The sequence below is a fragment of the Cotesia glomerata genome, linkage group LG10, assembly GCF_020080835.1.
Source record: "Cotesia glomerata isolate CgM1 linkage group LG10, MPM_Cglom_v2.3, whole genome shotgun sequence".
NCBI classification, from domain to species: domain Eukaryota; kingdom Metazoa; phylum Arthropoda; class Insecta; order Hymenoptera; family Braconidae; genus Cotesia; species Cotesia glomerata.
This window is the reverse complement of record NC_058167.1, coordinates 6,177,454-6,201,733: the sequence shown is the minus strand read 5'-3', so window position 1 is coordinate 6,201,733 and position 24,280 is coordinate 6,177,454. Positions and strand designations below refer to the sequence as shown.

The following is a 24,280-nucleotide window of genomic DNA, read 5'->3' as shown; positions in this document are numbered from 1 at the left end:
ATACATAATTATATGTAATGGATTTTGCGATTTCGAATAACTATATATGATTAATATATAATTATATGTAATAATATGAGATGGTTTTTGCAATTTCGAAAAATTATTTATGATTCTTATATAATTATATGTAACGAAAAAAAAAATAGTCATTTATATAACATATGCAGGACTTGTAGTTCACACGAACATATTTTCTCGCGATGTTCTCTTAGGTCAATTGGTAGCAAGTCAGTCTTCCGAGTATGAGGTTCGCGGTTCGATTCCTGCTCCCGACAGATATTTTTTTTTTTTTTCATGGAAATAATTATATACAATTATTTTTACCCCGGTGAATTCACTGTGAATTCACCATAAATTCACTGTGGATTCATTGTGAATTCACCGTAAATTCACTGTGGATTCATTGTGAATTCACCGTAGATTCACTGTGGATTCATTGTAAATTCACAGTGGTACCACTCTAAACTCACAGCATTACCACTGTGAGATGACCATAAAACTACAGTAACCGAATGGCACAAAATTATGGTGATTTCACCGTAATTTCATCATGGTCGCACTATCTTTTTACTATAATCTCACTAAAATTTCACTGTGATTTTACAGTGATTCCGAAACCGCGAGGGATGTAGAGTTGCAGGAGCCAAACGGTATTGTTACCATAAGAAAATTTTAACCTACTGGAACTTTTTACAACTAACTAACTACTATAGAGTTCCTATAGCAAAATTTTTTTCTCCGTGTATTGTTAAAGAATGTTTAAACCGCAATAACTTTTGAATGAATGAACCGATTTTTACGTGGTTGGTGGTATTCAACGCGGTTTTTAAAGCCTCATGAAGAAGTTTTAAGTTTAAATTGATCGAACAGGGAATTTAAAAGTAATTCCCAAAAAACGATTTTTTTTATTTTTCTCGTCAACGATAACTCACGAACGAATTAACCGATTTCGACCGGGCTAGCGGCAATTGACGTATTTTTTTTTATGTTAAGAGCTGATTAGTTTTTGGAATCGATCGGTTAAGCCATTTGAAAGTTATTCCAAAAAAACCACATTTGAAAAAATTTTTTTTTGCAGTTTTTTTTTAGATTTCTCAAAATCTACTGGTTCGAACCGGTCCATTAATTATGGTCAAAATCTAAGTTTAGTCAAGCCCTTTCAAATGGTGCCAACCGCGATGAAATCGGTGAAGCCGTTCAAAAGTTATGAGAGGTTTGCATACGGCTGTACACACACACACACACACACACACACACACACAGACGTACGGACATAATCGCGGAAACATTCGGGGAGGCTTCCTAGGACCTCAGAACGTCAAAATCCGTTGAAAACTCGATTTTCGAAAAACGGGGTAAAACCAATAACTTCCCGATTTTTGAAAATTTTTAATTTTCTTAGCGGAAAGTTAAAAATTAGAAAAACGTTTGATCCTAAAGGCCATCCTTGCAACTTCCCGTTGATTCCATACTTAAGCGTTCAAAATTACACTTATTACATTTTTGAGCTCTTCGAACTAGGAATTTCGGAGTAATTAAAAAAAAAAAAAAAACACTTTTTTCGGTTTTCTTTCGACAACGATGACTCGCGAATGAATCAACCGATTTTGATCGGACCGTCGGCGATCGACGTGGTTTTTTTAGGTTAAGAGCTGATTAGTTTTTGGAATTGATCGGTAAAACCGTTCAAAAGTTATTCCAAAAAAACCAAATTTGAAAAAATTTTTTTTCGTAGTTTTTTTTTAGATTTCTCAAAATCTACCGGTCTGAATCGGTTCAAAATCACAGGAAATCTAGGTTTGATGGAACTCTTTAAAATGCGTCTAGCTTGGTTCCAATCGGTAAAACGGTTCAAAAGTTATTAACAGTTTACATACGGCTACACACACACACACACGCGCGCGCGCGCGCGCGCGCGGATATCGTCGCGGAGACATTTGCGGAAGCTTCCTAGGACCTCAAAACGTCAGCATCCGTTAGAAACTCGATTTTCGAAAAACGGAGTAAAACCAATAATTTCCCAACTTTTGAAAATTTTAAATTTTCTTAGCGGGAAGTTAAAAAGTTGTTGATGTTTTACAAAACCGGGAAGAATTCGCAGCAATGAATCATCGGTTCCAAATTGATGAAAAAGATTTGGAATCGTTATTAACAAAAGATTTATTCATTTTATTATTTTTTTAAAGTGACTTGGTCTCAAAAAATTCTTTGAAATTGTATAAGAAATTTGATTTACCCTACGAGTTTTTAGAAAATATTTTGACATGGCCCAGTGATGAAAATCATAATGAATGTTTGAACTTTTTTTAAATTATTAAAAGTATCTAACGACGTAGCTGAACAAGGAATTGCATTAATTGAGGAGTATAACGCCTGATAAAAGATGAATAACAGTTGGAGTACCTATTACAAGTTGTGTGGAAGCATCGACAAAGTTATCCGAGTTGCGATAAAAAAAGTCTTCAACGAGAAGAAATGTAAATTTGTAAAAAGCATAATTATGCGATAAGTTATAAATATGAACTAAAAATATAAATGTATTATGTAAAATCACGTACTGGTTGGTTCAGATTTTCCACAAATCCTTACAAGAAATGAAAGAGTATTTTTTGTCTTAAATTAAAAAAAAAAAAAAACGTATTAAACAGCTTAATGTAATTGAAATTTTTGATAAAATGTTCTGTTAATATTTGTAAATGAAAAAAAATATTGTTTAGGAGCTCGAGGAACGTTTTATTTATGTTTTGCACGAAATTTCAGGCAAAATTTTTTGGTAAAACTGAATAGCTCTGTTGCAACATCCAAAAATCGACAAAATTGATAGTGAGTTGAACTTTAATCTTCAATAACTTTTGAACCAATCAGTTTATTAAAAAATCATAAGAATTCTTTTTTGTTGAGCGTTCAATTTCCTACAAAAATACTCTAACGATTTGTCTTTTCGATTTTTGGTTAGTGAGTTACAAAAATCAAAAGAAGCAAAAATAATTTTTCCCATGCTATTCTTATGGAAAATCGAAATGTGCAATGCGGAGCATCTTAATATTAAAATTAAGAGCTCATCTTTTAACAGGCTCATTGTTATGTCTAAATGAAACTTTTAAGCTGTTACTGAGAAAAAAAAGTCTTCGTTTTTTCTTTAACCACCCTAGTGTTGACGTTATGATAAATATAATTTGATAATTTTTAGGACTGTTCGGATGTGATCTTCGCATAAATTTTTAATAAATGAACTAATACCGAACTTTGCGAGATTTTCAAGAATTTTACTCGAACTCGAATAAGGTTTTTTAGGGTCTTAATTCAAACCAGTAGATTTTGAGAAATTTTATGTTTTAAAAATACTGTTGTGTTACTGGGGACTAATTAGACGGTGTGAAATTGTTTTGAATTACCAAAAGTTACATTTTATATTTTATTAATTTAATAATTGATAATTTTATCATATTTTCACTATTGTGAGATGATATTAGAAACAGAAGAAATTATAAATCGTATGAATGCTGAGATTACTATACATGAATTTAACAGTTGATGTTTGTAATTGAGTACTTGAGGAAGCTGCGAAAGTGGCGAAATGTTGTATGAAAATTAAATAAACATCAAATATTAAATATCCTTAAAACAAGAACCTATTGTATTTTAAATATGTATTTTAAAAATACGTTTTCGAAAAACAAGCTGACATAAGGTAAAAGACCCAGTTGTTGACACTGGCCTAGTTATTGACACTTGCAATTTTATTTTAATTAAAAAAAAATAAAAAAAAAAAAACAAATCAACTCTAATAAATTAATAAATATAATTTTTGAATTATAAATTTTAAGATAATTGGTTTTTTGAGAACATTTTATTTTTTTAATAAGAATTAAATTGCAAGTGTCAAACAACTAGGCCAGTGTCAATAACTGGGTCTTTTATTTTAAATCAGAGCCCTATAATCGTTTTTTAAGAAATTTGAAATCTTACAAATAAAATATTTTTTAGTTAAGTCTTTTAAAATGAAACTTTGAATTATTTAAGAAATAAAAAGAAAAAAAAATCAAAAAGATTAGCTGTTGACAGTCATAACTTTTTGAAAAGTTGACTTAATGATACATTTTTATTTTCAAAATTTTATCACGATTTGCTTTTAAATAAATGTTTAAAAAAATATTCAAATTCATCTTTAACCCGATTTTTTATGGTTTCAGGAAAAACAATAGTTTTTTTAAATTGGTGAAATCCGTATATTTCGTTGCACATAAAACATTACTATCCCAAGCGTCACAAAAAAAATGTTTTGACTTTTTGATAGATTCCACTCAACAAGAAGTTAAAAAATTAATAATCGTCAACTTAAATTCAACAAAACATTAACAAAAAAAAATTTGTGCCACTTGGAATACTGTTTTTAATTACTTTATTAAGGGCCAGGCTGGCAATGGCCTGGTCGGCTCGGTGCTCGCTTTTCGAAAGAGTGGGACCAGGGTTCGATCCCAGCACGCACCAATATTTTTCAGTGATTATAATTAAAAATATGTGCGTTACGTTACGTTGCCAGCCTCTGGAAGTGGCAGAGATAGCCGGGCGGCACACGTCTGGCTTGGGCGATCACCCATTTAAGCAACAACTTGAATGGGTGACCACTTTAGTCAGCGTTGGCTAGCGCGAGGGATCTCTGCACACTAGGAAAGGGGCTTAATGCTCCAGTAGTCGATAAAGAAGAGTTTCTTATCAATCACTGTAGACTTAGCCCAGCTCCGACTGTACTATCATGGGTTTTCTCTGTGGTTTCCCCATGATTCTGTTCCAACAGCCTGAGAAGGTGAGGTTCAGGGTGAATACGGTACAGAAAGCACAAGTCGGTCCACAGTCGCAAAAATTAAAAGTAGAAATGAAGTGTCGGGTGGGACTTGCTGAGGTCCAATATGAGAAATAGAAAAAGCGTAGAGCTAGGAGAAAAAGAGGAATCAGCCTTGTAAAAACCGAGAGGTGTACAAGTAAAGCATAATAATAATAATACTTTATTAAGGGCCAGTTTTTCAACCTCGGGTTTAAGTATTTTATCATTGTGAATATATCTATATATCTATATTATGTATAGATATATTCACAATGATAAAATACTTAAACCCGGGGTTGAAAAACTGGCCCTTAAACAGTGATAAAAATTATTTATTCAAACACATGAATTCCAAGCTAAACATCTTTTTATAGAATATTTTATCAAATTAAAAACTTCAAAAAAAATTGATTTTTAAAAAACAGGTCCAAAAATATTATTTTCTCAGATTAAAAAATTAATCATCATCAATTAATATTATTACAGTATTGAATACGAATTGTACTAATTAATTATTATTTTTATTTGTAGATTTCATTTTGAAAATTTTTTCCTTTTTTCGGGAATCGCTTTCAAACTATTACTCCTTAAATTTATTTGATCCTCATCTTTCGTTTACTACTCATTATTATATTTACTATACGCTTATGGAATAATATTCAAAATATGTTAAATACTTGCAGCCTAACTTTGTAGCTAATCAGATTAGCAATTGTTACTCAGACTCCAAATATGTATAATTAAGTGACCTTGGTATTGACTTACGATTTTGAGTCTATGTATTACTTAAGAAATAAATAAATTATCAATATAAATAAGCTTACCTAAATGTTTTTTGCGTTGTCTTCATTTCGTTAATCCAATGATGATCTTCTGATAATGAATGAAATTTCTTTGATAATTAATACTGTTTTTTTATAATAATCACCCATAAACAATTATTTATCAACATTATTATAACTAGGTAGTTATAAATCTATTCGATAATGCATTTATTTTTTTGCCACTATGCCTTACTTTTGAATTCATTTTTGCACGAAATCAACGTCAAATACTTAAATCGTATGTTTTCACTGTTAGATTATTTTGTAATAAACTACTTTCTACTTTAATGGTGCTTTTTTATTTTCATTTAATATTCCCTGTAAGAGAATTTAAGAAGTTCTTTTTTAACTATTTATTCTTAATTTTTAAAAATTATGTTGTGTTTTATAACTGTTTTAAATACTATGATGAAAGTTGATTAAGAATACCGCTTTTCTCTTATTGACAGTTGTCAAGTTAAACTGCCCTAGCTGCATATGGTCTTGATGTTTACACTTAGAACTGATAACTTTAACTCAACATACTTATTCTTCAATACACAGTAAGTTTCAAATCCTTGAGTGATTTCCATCTAAGGCAGACAGTAAGTTTTCCAATGAACCAATTTGTACACAACTGACCAAGTTGCTTTGATTTGAAATTAAGACAGCAGAGAATACGAGATACAAGCGATACAATTATTGTATTATGGGTAGCATAAACATATACTTATGTAAAAAATAATCAGGACAATAAGACAAGGCGTAGGAGCGGACAGCACGACAGACTCGCGTTCAGAGTGAGTCCCGTTCTATGAAGGAGAATGGCTTATTCCAAGCAACCACAGCAGCGGAAATACTGTTACTTAGAGACAAGGCCTTCGATGCAAACGATGCAAATTTCCAATTGTTTTCTTCTTCCTTCTAAAAATATTTATACATTTTAATTATATTTATATATACTATTAGATATTATATTTAGAGAACTTACATTCCAAAAGAACTAATTGATAAGCTAGTTCATTGACTTTATTTAAAATAACTTGAATTGAATTTTATAATTGTTTATTTAGATGAATAGAATCGAACTGTCATTTTGTGTATTGTTTTTCTAACAAAGTATTTCAATTTATAATAGGTTCAGATTATTACGATTGGTATTGACGCTTTTATTAATACCCTTAATTTTATTTTCTAGCTTTTTAATTTGATAATACTTAATAGAATATTTATTTTTTATAACAACCAACTTTTGATACTCAAATAATTTTTTAAGGTTGTATACACAAATGGTTCATAAGTAGTTCGTAGTCACTTGTTTGTTTGTATGTATGTTTTCACATTATTAACTTTTGTTTAACATCAGAAAACAAGTTTTTCTATTATTTTATAATCATAATTATTTATTGCACTGTAATTTTTCATAAAATAACACCAATTTCCAAAACTAAAAATCAAAAAAAGGCAATATTTGTATAGAATATACAGGAATAAAATATAAAAGTACAGACTCTATTGTTGTGCTACTTACACTATTACTCAGACGGCTTACGCGACTCAACTAGATAGGGCTTCATATCTCATACCGGCAACTGCTCCGACTCTTTTGTGATTCTCATCCCCACTTTTTAGTCGTTCCCATGCTGCACAACCTGGGATTTCCCTCAGGTGAGGGCCGCGTACATACATACAGACTCAACAGTGAAAAATACAACTATGTACGCGCTGAATACTTTTTACTTCTTGTCTGCACGTGTATACTTGTGACGCCGACAACCGGTTTAAGATATCTTTTTTTAGCGAAATTGCATGCATATGTTCCGTATGCAAAATTTTTTTTTTATTTTTATTTATTGTAATTTATTTCTATGCAAGTACACATGCTAAATAATAGATAGGAAAATTGGAAAATTTTTAAGTACTCGACTCAGGCACTTATGTAATAGAGAACAAAATATTCTTTAAACTACAATTTTTTTACAATTTATATCTAATTTCTTCACAGACAAGAAAACGGGATTAAAATATTTAAAAGTAATCAAATAAATTACATAAAAGAAAACGGATGATAATTATTGATCTGACACTAAAATGATCAGAAATCTGATGATTTCTATGATTTTTTTAAAAGAAATAAATAATTATAAAAAAATTTTTTCTAAAAAATTCCACTTGTAGCTATGTCAAAAAGTTATTGTAATTATTTTTTAAAAAGTTTTCTTAGTAGTAATTTATTTGTTGTAAAAATTTTAAAAATGACAAGTGTCTATTAATTTCAGTTTCATTACTTTGATAACAATTATAAATAAATGTGAAATTTATAAGAAGACATTGTAAATATCTCTCGTCTAAATATAAGGTTTATTATTATTATTATTATTATTATTATTATTATTATTATTATTATTATTATTATTATTTATTGAAAAAGGAAAAAAAATAAATGAATTTAAGATTATACAATTTAATGGTTAATTTAACTAATTAGTATTAATTAATAATAAAAAATACTTTAATATTTGATAAAAATTTTAAAATATAAAAATATTTTGTATTCAAGCGATATTTATTAATTAGTGAAAACTATTGAGTTTCTAAGAAGTTTAAAATATGTATTAAGACCAAACAAATACGTTGGGATTAAAAATAAATTAGACAAAAAAACTTTGAGTGTCTTCATTGATTTTTTCTTTACAAAATTAAAACCGATTTAATTATGAGTACACTACTTGCCCGGTTCTTGAATTCATTTGTCGTAGGCCATGTGTGAATCAAATAATCATATTTTAAAATAAATTGAAATCATTTATGATTATATTTAAAATTTTCCTATAATACCTAAAAAATACTATTATAATCACATGCAATACCCGATGAATAATTTGATTAGTCGTCTGTTTAATGTATAAAAAGTTATCTGCAATTAAAAAAAAAAAAATTTGAAGATGCCACTTTCAAGTCTGAAGTAGATGACATTATGCCGCTTCTTTTTAAATAAATCTCCACTTCTAATTTACCCTCTTTGTTTATTTACTGCCTAAGCGACACCGACGACCAACGCGGAACTTGATACTAACTTGTGGTGAAGCGTGCTCTTGTGATATATCACGGTTTACCTGGTCGCTGGAGGCGCCATCACGCGAGAATAAATTATGACAAGTTATAGCGCGAGAAATTCAGAAACCTATAAAATGGTTTATAGCACGCTAAGGAAAATCCCATTAATATTTTAGTCGTCTGGTCACTCTCTAGAAATTTCCCATCCGTTGTAATTAGAATAAGTATCGTAAAAAGATAGAATACTATTGTAATAGGATTAGAGTAAAATATATAGCTATAAGTTTAGTATTAGAGATACTCCTCAAGTGTTGTAGGCTTATAAGGTTTATTAGACTTATTACAAATTATACCTTAAGTACTATATTTTACATTTTAAGTATTTATGAAAGACAGTCTGGGCGGATTATTGACCCTTATTTGAGGACAATATTGTCTGGCCGCCAGGTCTCTAAAAAGGTTCCCAGTCATTAGGGAGTTGGGAAATTCTCCTGCCAGACTCAGGTATCCAGCATGGTCGGAAAGAGCGAGCACGTGTCCAACGCTTCGAGCTGAAGTTTACCTGAGAGGGGAGCAGCCAATCGAGGTCATCATCATTCTCAACTGTGGGACTCTAGTGCAGTAGGGGAAGCTGCCCCACCATCCCTCCTACTTCACTTCAGACTCGAGACCAAACTCGGAAGATCAGAATACCCTCAGCCCTCAGACTGATCTTACATCTTATTAAATACTGTAATGGTCCGATAATTTAATTTTGTGTAAAGTGTTTATCCAACAATATATTTAAATCAATTTAAACTAATAATTTTCTTCGCCGTTATTTTGAATGTTAAAAACCCAGTCATCTATTAATATTTATTCATTCCTGCTATTTCAAAGTTGAGTATTTCAATATTCCCGGGCGAATTACGACCACATCGGTAATCTAGACTCAATAAAATAAATTCACGCGCGGCCACTAGAGTTAGGACATAACACTCTCATTTGAATCTGTGGATTATTTTTATTGGCTATGTGCTAACTTCAAGGTCATTAACGTTAGAAAGTTTCGCTTTAGTCAAAAGTGCTACCTCTGCCTAAATCTGTTCGTTATATTGGAGATGAAAAATTTACATAATTTAAGCAATCCTTTACGAGAAGGTTACTCTTTTGTATATGTATCTGAAATTTAATGAAACTTGATCGAAAAAGGGTTTATTATAAAAATACGACTTTAATTTACTGATATTTTGGTTCTGCAGAAAAAATTCTAATGCACATCGGAGTTGATCTCAATTTGTTTAAGATGCTGGCATCACTTTACTATTAACTGGTTTATTAGAAGGACATGTTACACTAAGAATTTATCAACAATTTTGACAAAAAAAGTTAATTTAAAAATATATGATCTGAAAAATGAAAAATAAACATAAAAAAAGTGATCCATTAGATGAGTCTGTCAAAAGAAACTCTCAAATCGATTTATGGTTACTTATTAGTACCAATTTTTCAACTGAGATTTATAAATTAAATATGTATAGCTATACAAGAGTGCGTAGACGCACGCGCGAGTACGCACGCGTGTTCATGTATGTGTGTATGTATATAAATAAAGAAGAATAAAAAAAAGTTAATCATGAAATTTCTTGACTAGTAATAGATTACTATAACCTTGGTAAATATTCTAAATACTTTTGAAGGAACGCAATTATGACTTCGATTGAGACTTCTTCAATAAATACCAAAAAGTATAAACATTCATTAATCTATTATAATTAAGCTTTAATTGAAGGTAATATTAAAAACGATTATACTAATCGCTTTTTTTTTCAAGGTCGTTCAATACTCGACAAGGCAGTGTTTATGATTTTGACATTGATATGTTTTTAAAAATTTCAAATTACGAAGACACAGTTAAACAATTAGATTTTTACTATGGAATAAGTAAGTGTCATGTTTTTGTGTTTATAATCCAGTCAACGCTCTTTGTATTTGACTCGCCCGTACAGGACCATTCTCTGTATTTGACTCGTCCTTGTCCATAAGAGCTGTGTAAAATCGTCAAATACAGAGGAAGAATGTGGTCAAATACAGAGAGCGGTCCAATACAGAGAGCGTCGACTGTCTTATATTTTAATCCTACTTTTAATAATCTTATTTAAAATTTTAATGTGAACATGTATTTCTTCCTATGTTGATTAGACTTATCCTAAAACTTTACTTTAAATTATCCTCTCTAAAGTTATCTTAAAATTTTTAGAGTATCTTATTTACATTTTTTTTCATATCTCAGTTACATTTTAACGATAGCTTAGTCTAAAAAAAACTTGGTTGTTCGCTTTGAAGTGATAAAAAAATGTTAGTAATTGATTTTTTTTTTCTTAATCAAATCTTCGATTTTTTAATTCTAATCTTTCTTTTCCTTAAAATGACATCGAAATCTAATCAATCTTGATTTTTTTTAATAGTATCAATCTTTAAAATAGTATTTTTGAATTGATCGGTAGATTAAAAAAGACTAAAAGTTTTTATAGAATTTGATATCTAAATTTTTTAAAACTTTTTTTTTGAAAAAGTCATCCAAAGATAAAGTGAAAACATTTTATCTAGTCTATATTTTAAAAATTATCGGTTTTTCGAAAAAATTCAAATTTTTTTTCAATACAGTAAAAAAAATTTTTATTTAAATCGAAACAGATCAGAGTTCAAAAGTGATCGAATTGGCTTAGAATCACCCATATGTTACTGAAAATTTTATATTTTTTAACTTTGAAATATATTAATTATTTTTTAAAAATTATTAAAATTTATTATGTTTGGATCAGTAAAACGACAAATTCTACGCTATCAAAGTTGCATTACCGGCTTATTCCCACAAGTATCAAACGACAAAACAGTTGGAAGTGTTAGAGAAAGTATTTATTGTGCTGCTTCGATTTGGAGTTTATACCAAGCGTATAGGTACTTGATTTATTGAATCATAAAAATATTTTGTCTAGATATTATTGCGTATTTTGAATTTATAGTAAAATAATTTTTTCAAATTTATGATTTTTTTACAGGCGTATTGATGATGACAGAGGTAAATCTCATGACCTAGGTCAATCTGCAGTAAAGTGCATGAGAGGTATATTGGAATGTTGGATAAGACAATCTGATCGAATTGAAAAGTTCAAATTAAATCAATGCAATAAACATGCTTTCCACTGTAAATTTCATTTAGATACTGGAAATGAAATTTTTAACGATGAAAATTATTTTCACTTACAAGTAAATTTAATATTAGTTAAACTTATGTTAAATTGGTTGATTAGAATAAATTACTAAGAATAATAATATGGTACAGATATTAATGTATAGATTAATATTTTAACTTACAGATTGATGTTGTTTCTCTGTATTTAATATTTTTAGTACAAATTATATCATCTGGTTTACAAATAATCTATACACAAGATGAAGTAGCATTTGTACAAAATCTTGTATATTATGTAGAAAGAGCATATAGAACACCAGATTATGGAATGTGGGAAAGAGGAAGTCGTTATAATGATGGGACTCCTGAAATTCACGCTAGCTCTATCGGAATGGCTAAAAGTGCGTTGGAAGCAATCAATGGATGTAATCTTTTTGGTGAAAAAGGTGCTTCCTGGTCTGTCATATACGTCGATATTGATGCTCATAATCGTAACAGGAGCATTTTCGAAACAATGCTTCCAAGAGAATCTACTTCAAAAGTAAAGAAAAAAATCATTATTTAAAATTGTAAACAAAACTTGTTAACTCTTCGAAATCTTCGCATTTTTTTTTCTGTTTAGAGTGTCGATGCAGCTCTACTGCCAACTATTTCATTTCCTGCTTTTGCTACACATGAAGAACTTTTATTCAATGAAACAAAAAACAACATAACTAAAAAATTGAAAGGATCTTATGGTTTTAAACGATTTAGTCGTGATGGTTATAAAACAGTAATTGAGGACAGTAAACGTCGGTTTTATAAGTCTGGTGAAACTAAGGTAAAAATTTTAGTTTTATTGAATTCACCGAAATTGCTTTGAACTTTCAATATAGTAAAATTTGGCTTTTGAATGCTTATTTCAAGTAATTTTAACACATGGTATTAAAATTTTCAAATATGTGTTTTTTCAAAGTAACTTTGATACTTCTTAGCTAGTTGATATTCGGAACCTCTACGCTTGGAAATCAACGTCGAATTCTGCACAACAGGTCAAAATTATAAATGATTTGTTTAAAAGATATCAGATCCGAAAATTCTTTAAAAAAATTTTTTTTTGGAAAATTTTCACGTGAAATATCAGAATAGATTATGTTCTTGATCATTTAGACTAAGTTGTAACATACCGACAATAGATTACATAAATTTACAATAACCATTAAAAAGCTAAAACACTAAAGATTTCAGTCATTAAATTCAAGTTTATTTAGTACTTAATACGGTGAATTGTTTAATTTAGGAATTTGATAAAATTGAATGTGAATGGCCATTGTTTTATATATTCATGATAATTGATGGAGTTTTTAAATCAATGCCTGAACAAGTTGACGAGTATAGTAATTTATTGAAGAAGCTAATTCATAAAAATGCATTTGGTGGTAAAATATATTTTTCTAAATTATTACAATTATTTTGTGTATGTAAATGTTTTTTATATGACTTTGAGATCCTGTAATTCCAATGTATTACTATGTACCTGACAAAAGCATCGAAATGGAAAAACAAGATCCTGGAAGTACATATCGTGTATCAGGTATTGAAGGAAGCAGTGTTAAATCTTCGAGTAATGAAGAAGACGGCATTTTATTCTTGTGGAATCAAGCAATGTTCATTATAGCTCAATTACTTACATTAGGACTCTTGCACATTAATGAATTGGATCCAATTCGTCGTTATCTTCCGTCATATAACAGACCTCGTCGCGCAGGCAGATATTCTGCTTTCCAAGTTAGTTACACTTTTTTTAAATTTTTATTTATTAAAATATAATTATTCAATCAATATAGTTATCAATATTGAAATATTTTATCTATAACATTAAATTATATAAAGTATCGAATCGTATAGACTTTTTAAAAAAATTTTTTTAAACTTCATGCAGGCAAAACCTACCATTGTAAGTAAATTTTAGTTATTGATTGTGAAATGTTAAATTTAAAGTTTGTTCTATTAATTTTTTGTATATAATTTAAAATTTTAAGTATATGCTTAGTTAATATTTCTTTGAATGGCAGCAATAACGATTCGTTCGATGTAGTCATTTTTATTTCATGATTTTTTTTTATTTTTTATTTATCGCTATTGTAAATTTGTGTAAAGTTTTTTGCTTAAATTTTTGCATGGCCATTAACATCCTTCATCAAATTACATTTTTTTTTTTTTTTTTTCATTAGATAATTGTTAAAAAATTTTTACTTTAGGGTACTCACACAGATTTAGTGGTACAAATAGTTTTAATTGCTGAATCAATGCGACTGCAAGCTATGATGGCTACTTATGGGATACAAACTCAAACACCCCACGAAGTTGAACCTGTCCGAATTTTATCGTCATTGCAACTAATAAAAGTCTATCAAAAGCTTGGGATTAATAAAAAATTAAATCTTCAAGGTAGACCGGCAAGGCCTATCGGATCTTTAGGAACGAGCAAAGTACATAAAAAAATTTTTTTAAGTGTAAACGCGTCAATTAATAATTAAAAAATATTACTAAATGATAAATCGATGTAGGTATATCGAGTTTGTGGAATGACTGTATTATGCTACCCATTAATATTCGAAGTATCACAATTTTATTTGTACCGTGACATGGCTTTATTAATAGACGATATTAAAACAGAACTTCGATTCGTTGGAAAATATTGGAGACTTTCAGGACGTCCAACCGTTTGTTTGTTGATTCGTGAAGAACATATGAGGGACCCCCATTTCAAAGAGATGCTTGATCTTTTTGCAATGCTTAAAAAAGGATTTTGTGATAGTACTAAAGTACGAATTGGTCGATTACAAAATCTTATCTCGTCATCATGCATAGGTATTTTTTTTATTTTCATTTAATAAAATATTTGATTAGTTAAAATTTATATTAATTACACCGGCACACAAAAAAAAAAAAGTTGTCAGTACTTTTGACAGGACCCATATATCTTTATGTATTTTGACCCGCTGAATCCGAATTTGAGGTCAGTTTGACCCGTACACCGTCAAATTTTCGAGAAAACTTTGAAAAACCGAAAAAAATGACGAAAATCGGCAATTTAGGCGATTTAAAAAATTTTTTTGACCTAAACTAAGCATGATTTTAATGTATTTCGACCCGCTTAATACTTATCTGAAGTTTATTTAGACCATAAGCCATTAAAAGTTTAAGTAAATTCCAAAAAACCCTGAAAAATTGCAAAAAAAAGCAAAAAATAACAAAAAATTCCAGATATTGTGTTAAAAAAAATTTTATAAAATTAGATCAATCATGATTCTCATGTATTTCGATCCATTGCTTTTTTTTTGCTATTTTTTGCTTTTTTTGCAATTTTTCAGGGTTTTTTGGAATTTACTTAAACTTTTAATGGCTTATGGTCTAAATAAACTTCAGATAAGTATTAAGCGGGTCGAAATACATTAAAATCATGCTTAGTTTAGGTCAAAAAAATTTTTTAAATCGCCTAAATTGCCGATTTTCGTCATTTTTTTCGGTTTTTCAAAGTTTTCTCGAAAATTTGACGGTGTACGGGTCAAACTGACCTCAAATTCGGATTCAGCGGGTCGAAATACATAAAGATATATGGGTCCCGTCAAAAGTACTGACAACTTTTTTTTTGTGTGCCGGTGTTATTATTATTATTAGAGCATCTAGATTTTGTGAATTCAATGGAAACTGATATTGAACTTACTCAGTTCAAACAACTAAAACATGAATATATTGGCTATCAAAGTCTCACGGATGTACCACGAACATTGTCACATTCTGCAGAAACGCGAGATTATACTGTAAGTTAATAAAATTGTAAAATAAATTTACTGATGTAAAAAATATTAAAGAAAATATTTATGATTTTAGACGTTATCCAAAGAGCCGACTCATACCATACTCGATGAAATACGAAATGTTGATGGTCTCTTTGCGAAATGCCAACTCTATGGAATTATATTAAAGAGAGAGGGTAGTGATTATAAAATCAACGGAATATCAGGTAATAAAAAATAATATTGATTATTCAAATCAGCCAAAAATTAAAAATCAATAATTATGATGCAGTCGAAGATCATCTAAAAGCATTGTATCAACAAGCTGGTAGTTTGAGATATTGGATGGCAGTGCGTTATTGCAGTAGCTTATTGAATCATACTGTTGACAGTATCAGTCCGTTTATAACTGGAGTCCTTGTAAAAGGGAAGCAGGTGATTTAGAATGAATGATTCATTGAATTGTTATTAATAGATCGATTAATAATATATTTCATAATCATATAATTCATATTAATTTTGCAAAAATAATCTATAAACAGATTACTGTTGGTGTTATTGGTCAAAAAGAAACTGTTTTTGATAAACCCATGACACCTGGTGAAATACAATCGGTAATGTATTCAACTATTCAACCATACAATATTGTACAGGCTGTTCTTCAACAAGAAGTATTGTTATATTGTGGACGGTTAATTGGCACAAATCCTGCTATGTTTAAAGGAATTCTTAAAATTCGTATAGGGTACTTTTTTTTACTTAGCTTAATTTAAGTGATAAGAATCAATTTTTCTATCATAAGTATTGATAATTATAATTAGGTATATAAAAATACTTTTAGGTGGGTTTTAGAAGCTATGAGACTTTATCTTGAAGTAACTAATAAAAATTCTAAAGTTATAGAAAATTATAGCCCATATGAAATTCGACAAATTTTAATAAAAGTATTGACTGTTAAAGATTGGGCTACTACTGAAAAGTATAAATAATTTTTTATTATTATTTGAAATTTTTTACTGACATGTATCGTGAAATAAGTTGAAAAATTTTTTGATTTTTTTCCAACAGTTTATCTGTAATTATGCGAAGGAAAATTGAAGGAAGTTTATGTAGAGTTCCCGTACATTTTTATAATCAAGTATGGGAAGTTTTGACAAGATGTCCTGGTGGTATTCGAGTTAATGGACAAGAACTACCGCAGCAACCAACCTTATCTACTATGACACGTTCAGAATTGACATTCGCTTTGCTTGTAGAGTCAATTCTTCACCACATACAGCTGCCTGAGTATCGTCAAATAGTGGTTGAGGTATAGAATTTTAAAAATTATTTTAAACTATTGTTATTTATTAATTATTAAAATTATTTTAGCTGTTGAATATTGTATCAACTATTTTATTACGGAATCCGGAGTTGAGTTTTAGTCAACAAGTAGATTTAAATAAATTAATTGAAGATGGATTTGTTATGTACTGTAAAGATAATGAATTAGAAACAACCGATATGGTTTCATTTTTTGCTGCTCATTATTCAGTCACTACTGGATATCTTGCTAGATCAGTCGTGAATAATCTTTTAACGGGAGGTTGCATGACTACAACAAATGTTGATTCACTAGGTCTTGTGGATGAACCTCAAGAAATGTGCAACGTTACATAATGTTTATCAACGAAATAATTATACTGTATTTTATATAGTATGTGTGTTGTTTGAATAAAATTAAATTTTTGTGCCACATAGAGATCTATGTTAATAAATAAAGAGATTTTTTTTTCGTAGCATTTCTTGGTGAAAAAAACAGAATATTAGAAAGAACACTAATACCTCAAGGTGCAACGTGTTTTTAAGGTTTTAATATGTACTTTATAATCAGTTTGTTACTGATTTGTAGTTTTTCTTTTTTTTTTTAGTCAAGAGAATAATAAATTTTAAAAATCGTATCGTTTAAATATCCAACTTAATACGTCTGTTAGCATTGATCGACATTATTAATGATATTTCAGAATCTAATTAAGTTTCAAAATTCTAATTAGAGCAACTAATTAGCAACAAATTTATCATCACACATAAATTATTTTGCTTGAATAATGACAGAGATACTGATGGTCAATGTTGAGTAAGTTAATGGCAGCTTTACATACGTCAACTTAATATGGTAACTTCGTGATTTTTTTTATAATTTTCTCTCAAGTTAAAAGTTTTACTAATTTTTTCCATCAACGTCATCAAAATCATTACATCTAGATTATTTAAAATATTCATAAGGTAAAAGCCCCAATAGATGATCACGTACCAGTATATGATCACTCCATGTATCTGTATATCTATATTCACAAATATAGGTATACAAATACATGGAGTGATCATATACTGGTACATGATCATCTATTGGGGCTTTTACCTTATTTAATTTTTATTTAAAAGGTTCCAACCAATCATTTCGATTTCCGAATGGCTTCTCCCATTTGGATGCAGTATCAATGTACAAATTCATTTTTTTCTTCCCAAAAATGACAGGGAATTATAATATATTCATTAGGGTGTGCCAAAATTCAATTTTCGTGAGAAACCTTTTAAAATTGGAATTTTGAGTTCTGCTTTTAACAGAAGTTGTATTTGGACATTTCCTAAGATATTTTGGGGGTAAGGGATTTATTTTTCATAGAATTTTTTAATAGGAGCTTTGTTTGGGCATTTCCGCTGAAATTTCAAAATTTGGCCGGAAGTGCCCAAACATACCAGCTCCTGTTGAAAACGAAACTCAAAATTCCAATTTTAAAAAGTTCCTCACGAAAATTGAATGTTTGCACACCCATATTCATATGCATCTTATTTAGGTAATAAATATTTTACGTGAATAAAGCATAATTTTTCTTTAAAAAGGTGGTGATGTTCATCTTTTAAACACATGAGAATACTATCGCTTAGCAAAATTTGTATCCATAGTACGATTAGATCGTTGAATATTATTTATATTTGACCTTATTCTTGAAGCGACTGTTCCTCCTTCTGCTACTTTAGCTAGTTGATTTCTGAATTAAAAAAAATTAATAAATTAACAAAAGGTGAACCATCAAATTTGATTGGGAAAAAAAAAAAAAAAATGGAAAAACTCTACCAGAAAATGTCAACGTTAGAATTAGTTTTTTTTTGTGATCGAATAGTATATTACACCCCTAGGGATGCAAAGTAATAAATGTCTCAGATCATATGTAATTGTTGGCCGAGGCTAATCCGAGGTCAACAAACATGTGCTCTGAGGCTTTCTTATTTACTTCCCGAGGAGTGTATACTATTTTTTTCCTCGACAGAGGCGGAAAGCGGCAACTTTGTTTAGCGCAGTGGGGCTAAAGTTGACGCTTTACGCCCGGAGGGAAAAAAAATGAATTATTATTTTTCATATCACTAGCAAGGAAACTTAAAGTTTCAACGTCTGCCCGCAAAATGAAGTTAGAATGAGTGCAGGTTTGTGAAAAAATTTTTGTTGAACATTGTAAGCCTCTGAATGACGCATGAAATTTACGGATAAAAATACTCTAATAGTTTTAAGGGGGATAGCCAGGATACCAATATCCTGTTACGTGAATGTGGAACGCTTCACGTAATAATTACCGTAACTCCTATTCTTTCCCGCTTCACAGCATTATTTATATTTGTAAAAATGCTTGCCGTAAGATGGACGGAGTGGCTTAATGTATATAGAATAAGCGAAAGGAAATTTAGTATAGACCGGATAGCTCAAATGGTAGAGTAGCCGACATGTCTTCGGAAGGTTCTGGGTTCGAATCCCAGTCCGAGCTATCTAATAATTTTTTCTCGCATATTCTATAAACTCACAGTAAGATGATCCTCTTCACATTCCTTTCTCAATCCTTTCCTACCAATATCCTGTTACGTGAATGTGGAACGCTTCACGTAATAATTACCGTAACTCCTATTCTTTTCTGCTTTACAGCATTATTTATATTTGCACAGGGGGATAGCCACTGTGAAATTTCAAAAAAAAAAAAAATTTTTTTTTTTTTTTCATTAAATCCAAGTTTATAGATTCAAAAATATGTATCTAGAGTTTGGTATCAAAATTCCGAATATTTTCCGAGTTATATTCATTTTTGTGACAGCGCGTCAAATGACTTTACACGCGCGGCACTCCAACGAAAACGCGTTTTTCTCGAAACTACTTTTTTTGAACTGATGAGAACTGTACTTTGCATAAATATGAACCAATTTGCAACTTTTTTTTTTCCCCCGTGTTCGTCTATTCAGTAGCTATAGTTGCACGAAGGGGATTTTGAAAATTTTGATATTTAAGATTTTTTAGGGCTGTTTGAATCCAAAAAAATGAGGAAAAAAACGAAAAAATTTTTAATGTCGCCATTTTTTTTTTAATCCAAATTTTCAAAATCCCCTACGTGCAAAGATAACCACATGCATGCAGATTACAACGCTTTTTCGTTTTTTTTGTTTTAGATAATCCGTTTTTGAGTTAGAGATCGCATCATGGAGGGGGAAATTTTTTTGGTGCTCCACAAAAATGCTAATAACTTTGTAACAACATGATATTTTTTGATAAAAATTTAGGAGAATAATCTTTAATGTATACTTTATAAAACAAAAAAAAACCCGATCCCCAAATTCCTTTATTATCCCAGTCAAAAAAATTCCCGAAAATCACCTATTTTTTCGATCCTCACAGTGGCTATCCCCCTTAAATTCTCTGACAGACTCTATAATTTCGACTTAAAGTTTTAATAAGACGAGTGATGTGAAAAATGTAATTTATGGCATAGTATTAAATACGATTTCAGGTTGTCTTCGTTTCACTCAGACAGTCAATACTTGTTCTGATATCGTCGTATACCTCTTAAAAAATTTTTTATCAATAAATAGTTACCCTATAAAATCATTGTTATAGTTTTTTTCAGAAGGCTCTGATTTATCTTGTTCTTTGTAACGTTTGATATTCTTTTTACGTTCTTTGTCACGCCAAGAGGCATTAGCCATCATCTCTTTTAATCGTTTTAATTTTTCTTTATCTGAAAGTATTACTTTTTTCTGAGACTGACGTCTATCTTTATCTCTGACTGATCTATCCGAATCTTTATTACTCTTTGATGATTTACGATGGGACGACGATGAACTTGACTTGTTACTATTCTGTAATTTTAATTATTTTTTATTTAATGCGATTCGAAATTTTAAATAATTTAATGGAATAATGCATACCACAAGTTCTTGTAATTTTTTTAGTTTTACTGGATTTTGTAAAAGTTTACTTCTTGATTCCATTTCTTTTTTTTTAATAGCAAACAATGGATCCTCCTGTAACTTTTTTGCGAGATCAACTTGCTCATTTCCTGATAAAAATCTTAGTGATGGTGGTGCACAGTCTTAAGAAAAAAAAATTAAATTTATTTACTAAGCAAAAAATTAAAATTACCGCATTATGATTTTTAAAAATATACCGTATTCTACATGATTGCTTGGTAATTTATTGCGCTCTAAATTTTTTTCCGCTATAGCAAATTGTTCAAAAGTTTTATCAATTTTTTTTCCGGTTAAATAATCCTCACGATTAATAGATTGCTGGGGTCCTTTATACATCCAATCAAGTTTCTTATCATTTTTTTTTTCAATAGTTCCTTGTTCCATTGCATATTTTGTCAAGTCTTCTTTGTCACGTTCTAATTCTATATCTCTTTTTAATTCAGCAATTTTTTTTTTCTCTTGATTGTCTTGTTGTTGGGCTTTCCAAACTTTTTCCATATTTTTCATTGTTGAGGGATGCCATGATTTTTTCAAATTCTAAAATTCAATTTCAATGTTACAAGATTGTTATTTTAATACTTTCATATCACAATTGAAATAAAAAATTTTAACACTATCATCGTGAATAAATTTATATGACACTGAAATTAGCAGACACTTGACAATATTTTTGTTTTTCTTGAAAAATATATTAGGCCTAGAAAATTATTTTTAAAAAATTGCATTTATAATTTTTCAGAGCTTCTAAAGATGAACATTTTAAAATGATTTTTTTTTTTAGTATAATTTCTTTATTAAAAAAATTCTAAAAATTATCAGATGTCTCTCAATTTCAGTATCATAAATATACTTACCAGATCTCCACCTCCCATTTTGCAAGTTTGTTTAATAATTCAATTTCGCAAAAGATGAGAAAGATAAACGTAAAAACTAAAAAAGATACCAAAAATAGATAATCAATCAAATGTCACAATCTAAAGACTTTAACAAATAAACGGGCACATTTAGCTACAAAAAACACAACCAATGTGAGTTTGAATTGATACTGTAGAAAAACTTGAGGGGATTCACACACATGTCAATGGATATAAAGTGCTGCCACCTATTAACGACTAGGAATATTTTGGTAATCGTGGTAATTATAATTCAAATTCATCCGGAGACACGATAGTGTTCGCGCCAAGTACACGTCCAATATATGGCGTGAGACGTGTCTCTATTCTCTCATCATATGTCAACATAACCTCCTCACATATTTAGCTCTATATTTTTTTATTATTGCTAAGACACTAACACTTGACATCATTGTTAATAAGTTTCTTTTTTTTACACGCTTTATATTAGCTTCACTTGTATGTCAGTTTGTTTGTCAGTTTGTCAGTATGTCAGTATGTAACTCTCCGTAGGTAATCTGCGCGCCTGCGGCCTTCCTTGGTTCTGGTAGCCGTTTCTCAGGCTCGCTCTCCGAAATCGAACTCTGATACCCCGTATTTATAATATTTATAAATAATTATTTTTTATTAGCTTCACTTGTATGTCAGTATGTCAGTATGTCAGTATGTAACTCTCCGTGGGTAATTTGCGCGCCTGAATATTTTTGATAATCAACAAATAATAATAGTTTAAAAAAACTAAAAAATCACGCTTTTATAAATAAACCAAACTAAAAAGTAAAAAATAAATAATAGTTTAAAAAAACTAAAAACACGCTTTTTATAGAAAACCAAACTAAAAAATAGAAAATAAATTTAAATTAAGAATAGTGTTAAAAATTTCAATAAATATAAATTAATAATAGTGTAAATAAAAAAAATGTATTTTATTTTAAAAAAAGCGTGGGGTGCTTTTTAAGATATTATCAAAATGATAATCACTCTACTCATATCTGTTAATAAAATATTTATAACTATTGACACCATGCACCTCACGCTTTTTTTAAAATAAAATACATTTTTTTTATTTACACTATTATAAATTTATATTTATTGAAATTTTTAACACTATTCTTAATTTAAATTTATTTTCTATTTTTTAGTTTGGTTTTCTATAAAAAGCGTGTTTTTAGTTTTTTTAAACTATTATTTTACCAATTATGCATATATTACAAAAAATTATTGGATCTTAACAATTATTTAATATATCGCCAGTTTGAAAACTTTTGCTTGCGCCTGTTTTCGATTCTACGAGAGATTTTACAAATTTAGGGCGAATTTTCTTATTTCCAAGTTGGCACCACTTAACCCTGTAATTCTACCATCTAAGTAGTTAATATACTAAGTTGTTATGATCTGATCCGATGTTTAGTAAGTTTTTACTGCTGTAGATATCTCAATATTATAGTTAGATTCGGCTCAGATCGGCGGGCTCTTTAAAATTCGCTAAAGAATACGAAAGTATTCCTGTTACGGACTTTCGTGAATAATAATTAATATTATCATTAATTTATACTAGTTATGATGAGGATTTGGCATTCGGTATTATGAATGATGAGATTTTATATGCAAGTTATATGGGATATATTGTAAGATGTTTCATATACAGGAGTTACTTGCTTACTGCTATATCTTAATTTTCCTAAGTTTTACATCGAGTTAATAACTTATTTTAGAGGGGAGATTTTAGCTTTAGGGTTGGATTTATTATAAGAATGATTTCTAATTGGTCGATTTCTTCAAGAGTGGGACTCAAAAGTAAAAGTGACGCCTTCGCTTAATTTTCTCTCGGAAAAGTGAAACTAACCATGTGTTTAACACATGGCGTCGTAGTCGTTGCCTGGTTAGAAGAAAAGCCATAAAAAAGGGAATATTTAGTTTAGCCTAGGATAATAAAGTCCTTTATTCAAAGTCGTAAATTGTAGTATTTTGCTAGAGTCTCTAAGAAACAAAGATGTATTTGTTATTTAAGATTTTAGTTTCTCCTTTTTATAGCTTTTCTCGAGATATTATATTTTATTTTCCTCTCGAGTGACCATTCTATATTTAAGTATTCCATATGTTTTATTTTCTTTGTTACGATGTTCTTAATATTATTCTTATTATTTTTCTACAAATAATTATTCTTATAATTATATTATTAATCAATTATTTGTCTGATTTGAATTTAAATAAACCGCTAATTTATATCCTATGTAGATGGCGGCATGTACTGCTACATCACAAAGTACTGAACTTAGCGCCGATATAAGTAGTTGGTCTTTAGTTTAACATTTCAATATATGACAGTAGGTGGAGCCACAAAATCATTACCGCTATATTTTAGATGTCACATTGGTTAGTCACGCGCGTCATTTAAAGTATTGTAGTAATTTTGTTTGTAATTAAATTATTACAAAAATTCATGCATAAAGAATCAGCTGAATTACTTGAGA

At 29.5% G+C, this 24,280-nt stretch overlaps 3 protein-coding genes and 1 long non-coding RNA gene across 6 annotated transcripts in view; 1 reads left to right on the top strand and 3 right to left on the bottom strand.

The window, feature by feature from the left end:
• LOC123272595 overlaps window positions 1-7,488 on the bottom strand; it is a 75,337-nt gene extending 67,849 nt beyond the window's left edge. The window contains exons 1-3 of one of the 2 annotated variants that reach the window (XM_044739504.1): window positions 7,163-7,488; window positions 6,623-7,078; window positions 5,653-6,555 (exon numbers count right to left, since the gene is read on the bottom strand). In XM_044739504.1, the coding sequence (XP_044595439.1) occupies window positions 5,653-5,678 (26 nt within the window). In that variant the 5' untranslated portion in view covers window positions 5,679-6,555; window positions 6,623-7,078; window positions 7,163-7,488. The remainder of the gene's footprint in view (window positions 1-5,652; window positions 6,556-6,622; window positions 7,079-7,162) is intronic. The other variant, XM_044739505.1, reaches the window with a different exon arrangement.
• Window positions 7,489-8,328: 840 nt separating this feature from the next.
• On the bottom strand, window positions 8,329-8,722 carry LOC123272618. Its single transcript, XR_006511107.1, has 2 exons — window positions 8,649-8,722; window positions 8,329-8,548 (listed from the first exon to the last, which is right to left on the bottom strand). It is a non-coding gene; the product is annotated as an uncharacterized LOC123272618 (long non-coding RNA).
• Window positions 8,723-9,712: 990 nt separating this feature from the next.
• On the top strand, window positions 9,713-17,380 carry LOC123272573 (probable phosphorylase b kinase regulatory subunit beta). 2 transcript variants are annotated; one of them, XM_044739457.1, is made up of 19 exons: window positions 9,718-9,828; window positions 9,930-10,415; window positions 10,502-10,611; window positions 11,493-11,628; window positions 11,730-11,937; window positions 12,048-12,404; window positions 12,486-12,683; window positions 13,143-13,281; window positions 13,350-13,630; window positions 13,785-13,799; window positions 14,104-14,334; window positions 14,413-14,716; window positions 15,527-15,669; window positions 15,740-15,872; window positions 15,938-16,080; window positions 16,188-16,390; window positions 16,487-16,624; window positions 16,714-16,954; window positions 17,017-17,380. In XM_044739457.1, exons 2-19 carry the CDS (start codon window positions 10,378-10,380, stop codon window positions 17,302-17,304), a joined length of 3,306 nt encoding a protein of 1,101 aa, XP_044595392.1. In that variant the 5' UTR covers window positions 9,718-9,828; window positions 9,930-10,377; the 3' UTR covers window positions 17,305-17,380. The 2 variants fall into 2 exon arrangements, with proteins under 2 accessions (XP_044595393.1, XP_044595392.1); XM_044739458.1 differs by lacking the exon at window positions 13,785-13,799 and having other exon boundaries at window positions 9,713-10,415.
• Window positions 17,381-18,083: 703 nt separating this feature from the next.
• On the bottom strand, window positions 18,084-21,958 carry LOC123272600 (pre-mRNA-splicing factor CWC25 homolog). Its single transcript, XM_044739511.1, has 5 exons — window positions 21,768-21,958; window positions 21,111-21,450; window positions 20,872-21,035; window positions 20,540-20,802; window positions 18,084-18,677 (listed from the first exon to the last, which is right to left on the bottom strand). Exons 1-5 carry the CDS (start codon window positions 21,783-21,785, stop codon window positions 18,563-18,565), a joined length of 900 nt encoding a protein of 299 aa, XP_044595446.1. The 5' UTR covers window positions 21,786-21,958; the 3' UTR covers window positions 18,084-18,562.
• Window positions 21,959-24,280: the final 2,322 nt, after the last annotated feature.